At 57.0% G+C, this 12,031-nt stretch overlaps 1 protein-coding gene across 1 annotated transcript in view; it reads left to right on the top strand.

Annotated features, from left to right (window-relative positions):
- WNT10A (Wnt family member 10A) overlaps nucleotides 1–4,755 on the top strand; it is a 42,790-nt gene extending 38,035 nt beyond the window's left edge. Inside the window, exon 4 of the mRNA XM_038421896.2 lies at nucleotides 4,000–4,755. Within this exon, the coding sequence (XP_038277824.1) occupies nucleotides 4,000–4,467 (468 nt within the window). The 3' untranslated portion in view covers nucleotides 4,468–4,755. The remainder of the gene's footprint in view (nucleotides 1–3,999) is intronic.
- Nucleotides 4,756–12,031: the final 7,276 nt, after the last annotated feature.

The following is a 12,031-nucleotide window of genomic DNA, read 5'->3' as shown; positions in this document are numbered from 1 at the left end:
CAAGAAATTGCCTTCCCACCACGAAATGCGTTGCAAAGACTTCAAAGTGGTGAATGCCTCCCAGCTCTTCATGCTCTGTAATTTAGTGCTAATTTTCCTTATTACACGGATACCACATGGTGGGGGGCTGCCCAATCTGTGCTCCAGAGGTTTTAGAAGCAAGGACTGTGCTGGGTAAAGGTGGGACTAGTGCCCCCAACAAGCCAACCCTGGGGCTACACTCACCCTGGGCAGGGCACCAGAGCAGTGCCTGGGGTCTCCAAGGAACATCCTCAGCCAGCTGTCTGGACAGGCAGACCTAGGCTGGGCCGACTGCTCTCAGGTGCACTGGGATGCTGCCAGGGATACACTAGCAGTACTAGGGGGCACAGCTGTTCATGGGCGGAGGGATGGGTACCTATGCTGCGCTTGGCCCCACTGGCTCTGCGCCTAGCAAGCCGGAGTTACCTGTTCAGCCCCAGCAAACCCCCTTCCTAACACTCCCAGAGCCGGGATTTCCCAGGCTGGAGGTGCTGAGCTCTCCCCCACTGGGACGTGCTAGCGAGGCAGTTCGGGGGGGTCCGGAGCAGCAGCTGTGTGGGCTGGGGACCCTGCTGGGGTGGGGGAGAGGTGGTACAATAGGCTGGATTGCAGGATATTGACACTGTGTTCCAGGCTGGCATACCTGGGGGCATCTGGTGGGATTACCCTTCCCTGCCCCTGGGAGGGTGTGTGCGGCCCGGGAAGACCAGCGATCAGAAGCAGGCCCCTCCCGTCTCAGCGCCAGTCTCCGTTCCTGCTCACACCCAGCACCACACTTTCCTTGCACACCGGCTCTCACCAGCAGCTGACTCTGGCTTCCAGCCAGCCTTTGGCCAACGTTCTTCCACCCACACAGGCCATAGCCACCCACATCAAACAAATCAACCCCCCCTCCCCGAGTCCCCACAAACCACCGACTCCCGGCTCCTGGCCAACACCACAAACACCTGCCCTGTCCTTCCACACCCTGCAGCAACCGCACGCGGCATTGCCTTCCGCCCCCCCCCCCGCCCCAAGTACAGGCCTGCTGCATCCCCATGCAGAGACCAGGGGCCTGCCTGCTGACCGGGGCTAACCACCCGCCCACGCCAGCACGCCACCTGCACCCGCATGGCACCCACCAAACCCACCACCCAGGCCATGTCCATGCCCTGCATCACGGCTGCTGGGGGGAACCAGGAACCACGGCGCTGCCAGCCCCCAGCATTCAGACAGTGCGAGTCAGGGCCCCACAATCCCACACTTTTTAGGAATAATAAATACGTGGTTCTGCTTATGAATCGAACCATTGAATGGGGAGGGACGTCCTGGGTCAGCTGCCCCCACAGATCATCCCCTTCGTAAACTGATCAAGTTTCATCTTCAGAGCAGACAGGTGTCTTGGCCCCCATTCCTCCTGCCTCCGCTGCTTAGGAACCTCCTTTTCCTTCCCAGCCTGTGTCTGTGCATGGCCAGTTTATCCCCTTTGACTTGCATAACTCTCCTCCCTTCCTGGGGTTTGCTCCCCTGCTGCATTTAGAGACAGCAATCCGATCTCGTAAGAGCAGCTCTCCATCCCCCTGGTCGCCTTAGCACCGGCTCCTCTTCGAATTCATCTTCCTTGAACGCGGGCGGCCCACTGTGTGCACAGCCCGATCCGATGGCATTAACACATCCCTATCTTGATGGGGAACGCCTCGCCTCACATGGCTTCCCATCGTGTTTGCCTTTTTCACAGCTGCAGCACATGGGTGGTGCGGCTATCCTGGGCTAGGCTGACTGGTTCCTGAGCCTTTACGTCGTGCTCATGCCAGGTTTTCACGCTTTCCTTTGCAACCAGGAGGGCTAGAAACCTTGGTCCAGATCCTCAAAGGTGTTTAGGCACCTAACTCCCATTGGTCCGTACTTCATTTTCCTTTTTAAATGAAACCCGAGTCTCCTCATAATCACAGGACTCCAGGAGCTGGGGCTTTGAGAAATAAACCAAATATCATGAGTTGGCAACACTATCGTTATACAATCTTTTACAGGGCAGATATGACACCCCCCCACACCCCATATGTACATCCTCCCCCAACATATATCACAGGGATCCCTCCATTGCCCCTCCCCCACCACTACATCACAGACAATAATGCTACAGTCCCTGTGCTGAGAGTCACAGGCAAGGCAGATGCTGGTATTTTTGACCCAAAGTCTGGTTATATGAAGGGTGGAGGGGACCCAGGCAGAGTGGGGGTATAGAGAGGAAGGGCAGGAGATGGGGACACACTCCAGTACGGCTGTATAAAATCTCTGGATTTCTGGATTTTAAACAGAACTGAGAAGGGCTCTGGGGTCAGACTCTGGCTCCAGGGGAAGACTTTTGTTTTGTCATAAGAAAGGACAAGAGAATCAATCAAATCCCTCCAGGTCCGCTGGAGCCCAGGTGGAAGAGGTAGACTTGGGGGGATTTGATTTTTTGCTCTGTTTTGCCTAAAAACCTTGTGATTCTGTTTAAACCATCTGTCAAAGTACAATCCTGTGTGTGGTATTGTAAGGTAGTGGTTGGCTGGATCTCTCTTGCTCCATCCCTGTTTGTGTCAGAGATACTGCTGCCCTCTACTGACTGGAATCAGAACTGCTCAATAGTGTGTCCTATGACCTGTACTGCTAACAGCTCATGGAGATTTCCTTTAGCTCAGCATAATAGGGGCCACCTCTGCTTTTGGAGTAGGAGGCTCCAAGTTACTCAAGAGTTTCTGGCTCCTAACTGGGGGAATCTAGTGTGAATTCCCTTGGAATGGCAAACAGCAAGTGGCCTTTGTGAGAAGCATAATTGACTGAGAAAGAGATTGCAGTGCCCAGAAACCGGCCGGCTCAGCTGGATGGCTTTAGTGGTGCATGCTGGCTGCATTAATGGAAGGAGAAGGTGGATAGATCATGGAAGTGGGCAGGAAATGGAAAAGACCCTGCTGATGAGGGCAGCAGAGTTTAGTGCTCACGAACAGCTGCTTTCCTTGCTAGGAGGGTGGCAATGTGGCAGCAGCTGCCTGTGATAGTCGGCTCTATATTTCCAAGCCTGGGCGCTGGGGCCGCTGCCCAGCAAAAGCAGCGAGCAGCTCTGCCATGCTGGCGTTTTCAGAGATGTTTTAACACGAGTGGACATTTCGCGCAAGCAGGACAGGCAGGTTGGGTCCAGCCCCCTTTAGCTGTAAGCTGCCCTGCAACAACTGTTCGCGTTGTGTCCGCACTGGGGATTATGAGCGTGTCCGTTAGAGCTGTGTGCAGCCCACGTGTGATCAGGTATCAAGTGGCCTTTAGGCTCCAGCGTCTGAATGTGGCGGGTGCCCTTCATCACTGGAGCATCCGAGCACCTCCCACTCAGTGAGGAGTTTTATCTTCACAGCTCTCCTGGGAGGCAGGGAGGGAGTTTCCCCATTTTACTGCTGGGAAAACGGAGGGTCTGCGTGCAGGAGATGTGACGGCAGCTCACGTACCCGAGCTAGCGGCGATCCAGCGAGATCAAAGCCAGTTTGAGTCACAATTGCAGCGACGCTGTGGTAGCTGCCCTTCGTAGCCGGGTTCTGGGTGGGTGCAGCTAACCCACGGAGCCGTCTGAGCTGCATCAAAGCCGGCCTGGTGTGTCTACGTGCAAGCAGCCATGCCTCCGGCTGCACAGATCACGTCCCCAAAAGGCCACTGAGCTGCAACTGCACCGTGGGTCTCCAGGCCTGGGCCTGTGCACTCTCGCTAGCCGGCCCGTTCAGGTACCATCAACCCTCTTCCCTAAAGACCAGGGCTTACATGGCTGCTGTTACCGATCCCCCATGTTCAAAGTCCCCTTCGTCCTGGACGGTGAACACAGCTTGTTAATGTGCCATAGCAAAGGCAGGAACTCGCGGCTTAGCTCCAGTTGCACACGGGGCCTGGTTCGCTCCCTGCGCTGTGTTTGCAGCAGGGGGTGCTGTGCTGGGGCAGGTGGGCTTAACGAACCCCCTTGTCCCCTCCTCCCCCCAGGTGGTGCTGGATAACATGCGGAGGAAATGCAAGTGCCACGGCACCTCCGGGAGCTGCCAGCTGAAGACATGCTGGCAGGTGACCCCCGAGTTCCGCCTGGTGGGCTCCTTGCTCAAGGACCGCTTCTCCGGGGCCACGCTGATCCGGCCCCACAACAGAAACACAGGGCAGCTGGAGCCAGGCCATGTGCGGCACCGGCGCCGAGCCAGCATCGGCGACCTCATCTACTTCGAGAAATCGCCCGACTTCTGCGAGCGGGAGCCGGCCCTGGACTCCCTGGGCACCCAGGGCCGACTGTGCAACAAGAGCAGCCCAGGCATGGACAACTGCGAGAGTCTGTGCTGCGGGCGGGGCCACAACATCCTGCGCCAGACACGCAGCGAGCGCTGCAACTGCAAGTTCCACTGGTGCTGCTTCGTGGCCTGCGAGGACTGCTGCCGCACTGAGTGGGTCAGCGTGTGCAAGTGAGGCAGGGCAGGGTGGAGGGCGCCACGCAGCAGCCACGGGACCAACGGTCCAGGCGCGCCCCGGACCCAGCTTCCCTTTGCCCCCGCCGGGACCGTGGGGCAGAGCAGGAGGAGCGGCTCCCCGGGGGGGCAGCCCAGCACTGGTTCATTCACCCTGCACCTTCCACCCTTTGTCAGCACCCTGGGGTCTGTCCCCGCCGGTCGCACCAGCTCCTGCCGTGGGGAGCATTCAGACGACCACCCGGGCAAACCCCAGCACTGCTCACGGATGGGGAGAGACCTGGCGCTGGGACACAGCAGGGCCATTCTGTAGCAGGGCGGGGGGTGGGATGGGAAGGATGGGGGGGGGGGGGGCGTTTCCAAGCTACGTACCGTTCCTTCTGTTCAGGGACAGCATCGGCCACAGCCCACGGGCTGCAAAGCCTGGATGGGATTCGGGCCGTGAGTAGCTCTGGCAAAAGCTCCATCCCCACCCAGTATGGACACGTGCAGAGACCTCCAGGGAGCAGGGGACTAAACATCCTGGCAGTCTCCCCTCGCCCACCTCGCTCATTCAATGGAAAGGGGCAGCTCAGGACTCACCGGACTGCACTGAAAAGGGATTTTCATATGAAAAAAACATGTAAACAAGATTTGTAAGGACACTAACCCAGCGTTTTGAAGAAGAGGAGGGGTCCCCAGCACCCCGGGGCGGTGCCACGCGTGCCCGCGGCTGGTGGTAAGTTATTTTATTATTGTGAATAAAAGTGGATTGGAGACGGCACCGTGCAGCAGTTCTGAGCGTGGGCTGGGGGTGGGAGATTGGGAGAGGGTTTTAATGGAGGGGCAGCCCCCTCCCTGGTCTGCAGAGTCCCAGGGATTTAAAGGCTGCTTATGCGGCTAGCCGCTGCTGCGGGAAGGCAGGAGAGACCCCCTAGAAACATGGGGTGCTCCTTCGACAACTTTAACCTCCTTCACCCATTGCCTCTGCAGTCCCACTGAGCCTCCTGGCCCCAGACAGGATCCACCCCTGGGAGCGGAGGGATCAGGATCTCCGCAGATCAGTGGGAGCCGGTGGGAAGCTAGGCCTCAGGCAGTTGTGAAATGGATGCGGGACCCAACACAGCCACAGAGGCAGCCTCCTGCCCTGCCGCCGGCCACACTGTATGTATTCTGGGGATACAGCTGGGCACAGAGGCCCTGGAGCTGCGGGGGGCTGGGATCTTCCACCAGCACAAACGTCACTAGGGAAAGACAGGCAACCCATGGGGACAGGGACAGTTCTGCATCCCCTGGGACTGGGGGATGGAATAGCCCTGGAATAGCCCAATCCCCTTCAAATTCACCCACCCAGCATAAGAGTGGCCTGGCACATCCTGCACCCACAAGCTCCTGCAGCACCAGCAGTGACCCCAGGCCTCACGGGCAGGATCCCGCAGAGCTCAGGGGACCAAGCCGTGCCGGTTTCCATGGTCTCAGACCTTGGTGAGGCCCGAGGAGAGTGCCCATCTCACCGGGATGCCACCGCACACCGGTGCCCTGCACGCTGATTCCTGCTGCTGGCATCTGCCCGGCCATCCTGGGCTTAACCCCTGGGCTACACGAAAGGTAAACACCAGAGTGGAAGGAAAGGCCCCACTGCCCCAGCTAGGGAGGGCCCCCAAAGTGCTGCAGGAGGGATCCAGCCTTGCCAGGTTCTGGGCTTGAGCCAGCTGCTCTCCCCATGCCAGGGGAAGGAGCTGGCGTGGCAGTCCAGAAGATCCAAGGCCTCTACCCGTGGCATGGAGAAAGCAGGGCCCGCTGCCCCCAGCCTGCCCCAGAGGGAACCCCTTTCAGGGCAAGAGGGGAGCTCAGACCCTTGGGCCGGCGCAGGTCTTGGCACGTACTGTGATGTGGAGGGAACAGGCAGCGAAGCCTGGCTCCGCTCACAGAGCCAGCTCTAACCCTGGCCGAGCCTGCGCCATGCCCCTGACGGCTGCTGGGCCCCGTTGCTGATTTTGATCTCAAGCCCGACAGGCCTGCGTCTCCCCGTCCCATCATGCCCGTTGAGCTCAGTTCTGCCTGGCCACCCCCAGCTTTGAATCGGAGCGGGGCAGGGCCCTGGCCTCAGCAAATCGGGCCCAGCAACCCCACTGCTGCTGGTGTCAGGCTCAGAGCAACAGTGGGCTGGAAGGGACCTCGAGCGATCATCCACTCCAGCCGCCCGCCCTGAGGCAGGGCCAAGCAAACCTAGATCAGCCCTGCCAGGCTTTGTCTAACCTGTTCTTAAAAGCCTCCAGGGACGCGGATTCCACAGCCTCCCTCCTCCAAAAAGAAAAGGAGGACTTGTGGCACCTTAGAGACTAACAAATTTATTTGAGCATAAGCTTTCGTGGGCTACAGCTTACTTTGTCGGATGCTGTAGCTCACGAAAGCTTATGCTCAAATAAATTAGTTAGTCTCTAAGGTGCCACAAGTCCTCCTTTTCTTTTTGCAAATACAGACTAACACGGCTGCTACTCTGAAACCTCCCTCCTCCGTCACCCTGGCTTCACCTGGAAGGGTGATGGCCAGGCAGTGAGCAGCATGCTGGGTTGGGGGGGGTATTTCTACATGGGCCCAGATCCTCACCTGGTGTAAATCAGCACATGAAGCTCGCTAGAGACAGCAGTTCCGAACTCAGCCCTTGGCGTCGGGCGCAGCTGTGTCTATTGCAAAATAAACTCGGCTCTGTGGGCCAGCCAGCGGCTGTGGACAAACAACCTGGGCTGGATCGGAGGGGAAAAGCTCCTGAACCACACCTGCCCTGTTACACCTGGCCACACCTGCCCTGCCGATGACTCAGCCCCGTGACCACTCAGAGGATGTTGTTTGTATGGCGGTAGTGATAGGGACCCCGCTGGGAGCAGGACCCCGCTGCGTTAGGGACTGGACAGGTTAAGTACAGGGCCCAGCGGGACTCAACTGAGGAATGGTTCATTTCTGGGGGTACTGAGAATTAAAACACTGAATAGCTACAGAACCGCAAGTTGTCACAAGCGACAGCCCTGTCTCTAACTGCTGGTGGCTGCAAGCGGACAGGCTGCCTGGCTCCTGCAGATCCTAGCACCTTCATCTGGGCGTCATGGGAGACATGAGACCAGGCCGAAAGGAGCGTGCCAGGATTAACATGTGCCGTAGCACACAAAGGCCTCACTCAAGATCAGGGCTCTGCCATGCCGGGCACAGTTGTGGTACCTGCCCTGGGGCGTTTAGAGACAGAAACAACAAACAAGACCGAGTGAGGGGACAGAAGGAACAGGAAGGTGATCAGGCATTTACAGAGACTAGCTTACGATTGCGGGTTATTGTGCATAAACATCAGCTGTAATGCCCCCAGGTTCCCAAAGCACTGTATCAGCTTGCACGCTGGGCTGCGTAAGAGTGATCACTCCCCCACCACTGAAATGCAGCCACCTCTGGGGAAAACACAGCAGCTGTCTAGGAGCCGCTGTTCCGCTGTGGTTCAGTTCAGAATAATGGTGGCCACGGGCCACGCAGGAAAGAAGGAAGCAGAGAGGCAGGATTGGAGGACTTGGGTTGGACTTTGGCCAGGACTACAGGGTCCACGCCCTGACACATACAGGGAGGGGTTTTCACACAGGCCAAGTTTGTTTCACTGCAAAGAGATTTGCTTCCCCTGGGATCTGTAATTTCCACATCTCAAAGAACCAACAGGGCCATCAGCCACCTCCAGCAGGAGCACGGCCCCAGAGTGCTCCATGGTGCACCAAGGGATGTGCACTGCTCCCCCCATCCAAAACTGCCCCCCACCCTCCACTGGTGACTCAGTGTCCCACCTGCGCTGGTTCTATCGTCCCCTCGTGCCCACAGTCACCTGGGCCCTCCAGCTCCACTTCCTCCCCGGGGGCTCTCGTCCTAATCCCCCCTGGAAGTCTCAGCTTCAGAGCTTGAACGGGGACCCCCAACACTGAGAACCCCTCTTCCCAATGTAACTCGGCATGGAAACCCAGCCCCCCCTCATACCTCGACCCTGGGACCACCCTTCAGTAGCAGGGCGACCCCCTTGCCCAGCTCCTCAAATGTTCACCTCCTCCCTCCCCAGCCCCTGTGTCTCTGGGCGGGAAGGTCGGCCTCTGCACATCAATCACACCTCGGCACTTTGTACTTGGCATCTGTTTCCAAACTCCAAGGGGCTGCTTTGCGGGGAGCGTGTGATCTCGCTGGGCTGCCTCAGACAATAATTTACTCTCCCCTCCACCAGCTCATTAACGCCCCAGCTACTAATCCAGCAGCATTTACACGCTGAAACAGCTGGGTCACCCGCTGCCTGCGGCTCACCTGGCCTCTGCTTGATGTGGTCTCGGGGAGGTGCAGCGGGGACATGGCTGCATCCCCACAATCCCACACAACTTCCCCCACAAAATTACAGAGAGTCTGGTGGATTTCCGATACACCACTCAAACACCACGCTCGGGTGACGCTAAGCTAGCAGGCGCCGCGCCGTGGCCCGAGGCCCTGTCCGCTTTCACAAACGTTCATTCGACACAATACACGCCAACCGGCCAGCAGCCCCAGGAAGCTCCGAGCACAGGTGACATTAACAAACTGCCCCCCCGCTTTGTAAAGTTCAGCCATCATGCCATTCCGTTAGCGACGCCCTCAGGCAATCAGATGCTCACACTGCTTTCCCCAGCCCCAAGTGTTTCAATCAATAAGCGACCCTAAAAATCAGAGCCCTGCCACAGCCACTTTACGGCTTTGTGTGCAGCCGTACAAGGGCTGCGTCAAACAGGTCGGCACATCCACGGTTAAAACGTGCCCTGAAGGCAGCCATTCAGTCCCCACTCGCTGGTAAAAGCCCTGTCCTGTGACGGGCTCAGGGCATTCTGCCTAGATCTTCAGCCACCACCGGACATCCTGGACTAGAGCTGGCCATCCGCAGCAACGTTCCTGTCGTAGCTTGTTCTTGACACCAGCCCTGGAGCAGAGGGGGTCACAAACAGCACCCAGGCAATCTCCTCTCTCGGAGTTCTTGGCCAAATGCCTACACCTGGTTTCCAGGAAGCAGCAACTCTGCTGCAAGAATTGACTCTAATTCAAATAAATTCCCCTGCCATTTGCCACAGCTCCCATAGAATGAGCATGCATCACAAAACGAGCAACAGCTCGGCGTTCTTTAAAGACAGGACACTGTCCCCCCACGCTAAGAATCCAAAAACAACGTGTAAGGCATGTAACAGCGCCTCCTGGTGACACCTGTCGGAACAACCTTTCAGGCTAGATTAAATGGAATGTAACCCTGGGCAATAGGTTAACAGAGAGGAGCGATGAGCCACCAATAAGGAGAGTCCAAGATAGAAACTGCTACCCAGGCCCCAGTGAGATTTGAATCTGCAACCCCTGCATTCCCAGCTGACTACACTAACCCCTGAGTGGCTCTGACTTGAGTATCCCAGCGCTTTCACTGCCTGGATCTCTGGCCCCATAGCGCTTTCACTGCCTGGATCTCTGGCCCCATAGCTATTGCTCCATTTCTACAAGGGAGCAGCAGCTCTGCCCCTTTGCAGAGATACCCCGAGCATAGGGAGGAGAAACAGGTCAGGAGAGGGGCTAGGGGAAACGTGGGTCATTTAGTGCATACTGCCCCGCCTACCTGTGTTGGTGCAACCCGCTGGGAATTATGAGTCATAGGACCCCATGTGCCCAACATTTCGCCACCAGACCACCTGCCAGTGTCACAATGTCACACCCACGCAGCACCACCCATTGGGCACGTACCCCACCTTTCTCCTTGGGCTATTCTCCTATTTTGCATAGGGCAGGAGATTAAAATATCCCAGGCTCTTCCCCAGAGATGAGCGAAAAGTTTGAGGCATCGAGTGACACCTGTTGATTAAGCTAATTTTGCCTGGAGACTGTTGATCCCCTTCTCACCAGCACAGCACAAAGCGTTTGTGCGCTAGAAGCAAGCAGGAGGTTCCCCAGCAAATCCAGAGACGTGAACCAGCGACAGGAAAATGGCAGAAGAAAAACTGCCCAGAACAGTAGCTAGTTCTTAACAACTGATAAAACAGGATGAGGTTTTACCCCCATTAAAGTGTACCAATATCAATTGGGGCCCTAGAAACCTCTCTACTTTATTGGGGTGTAACGTTTCCCCTGTAAGAGAGGGGGGTGCCTCCCAATTCTCATGATTTTATCACAAGTCTGCTGCTATTTAGTGCATTCCATAAAGCCCCAGCTCCCAGAGTCATGGGAAGACACGAGACTCTCAGCTTGCATTTTTTAAGAAGAGATTTCTAGGGCCCATAGGTAGCAGAGAAAAGCTTTAAAGTCAGGAGCCTCGTGGTGCCTGAAGGCTCGGACACCAGAAGGGAAACACAAAGAACCCAGCGTTTTATTATTGTTTTCTTTTTAAATCTCATGATTTTTAAGCCAGTCCCATAATTTTCAGGGCCTGACAATCACCCCCACCCCCAGTCCCTAACCACCAGGAGATCACAAGGGAAGAACGTCTCTCAGGAGCGAAGGGGGAGCCAGCGAACCCTGAGTAACTCCTTTGGTATTTATTCCTTTCTCCAAACGCTTGGCTGAGGCCAATTCCCCCTGGGGGATCGCAGTGCACAGGGAACACCCAGCTCCCTCCCAATTCTATTCTCTTGCTGCATGAAGTAAAGCGAGAGGTCCCCACAAGGGAACGGCTCCCAGCTGCTGGGATCTAGAGAGGGATTTACGTGGCGGCACAGACCTGGTCCCTAATGGGGAGACAACACATGGTATTCGGTGCTTTCCATCCACTGATCACACAGTGGGCTGATGCAGCGTTTCTCCTGCAAATCACTTGCCTGAGGTCACCCACCCAGTCAGCAGCGGGGCTGGGAGAAGAACCCAGGAGTCCTGTGCCACGCTGTCCCCTCGCCACACACACACACACACCCCATTGGTGCCCACACTCTGTCTTCCACAAGCCCAGCACCAGCCCCGAGAAAGGAGACATCTCCTACACCAGCGAGAAGGTGTGACAAAGTGGGACTGTTCTTAATGTTTCCTCTGAACACTGTTGGGGTGCCTCAGTTTCCCCTTGGCATTTCTTAAGTCTCTAGGGAGTGGGATAAGGGGGTGTAATTGTTGCAGAGCAAAGGGCCAGGTACATAAATGGCCGACACTCTGTCTCCTGACAACTGATGGCCTGGGCCCTTCCCCCCCTGCAAAGTGAGAGCTAAAGGGTTGGAGAACAAAGGAATCTGGTGCCCTTTCCCGGGAAAGGGACAAAGCCCAGAGGGGGGGGCTGGAGGGGGAGTCAGTTTGGGGCTGGCTGGGGACATGGAGTGAAGTGCAGACGTGGTTGTCTGGCTCACTGCCCCCCTAAATGGACCCAGCTGAGGGGTCCTGTTCTCTGCACCTACAAGCTCTGGTTTAGATCATGTTCCTGTCATCCAATAAACCTTCTGTTTTACTGGCTGGCTGAGAGTCACGTCTGACTGCGGAGTTGGGGGGCAGGACCCTCTGGCTTCCCCAGGACCCCGCCTGGGCGGACTCGCTGTGGGAAGCACACGGAGGGGCAGAGGATGCTGAATGCTCCGAGGTCAGATCCAGGAAGGGGG

This window comes from Dermochelys coriacea, chromosome 11 (genome assembly GCF_009764565.3).
Source record: "Dermochelys coriacea isolate rDerCor1 chromosome 11, rDerCor1.pri.v4, whole genome shotgun sequence".
Taxonomy (NCBI): Eukaryota; Metazoa; Chordata; order Testudines; family Dermochelyidae; genus Dermochelys; species Dermochelys coriacea.
This window is presented reverse-complemented; position numbering and strand designations above follow the sequence as displayed.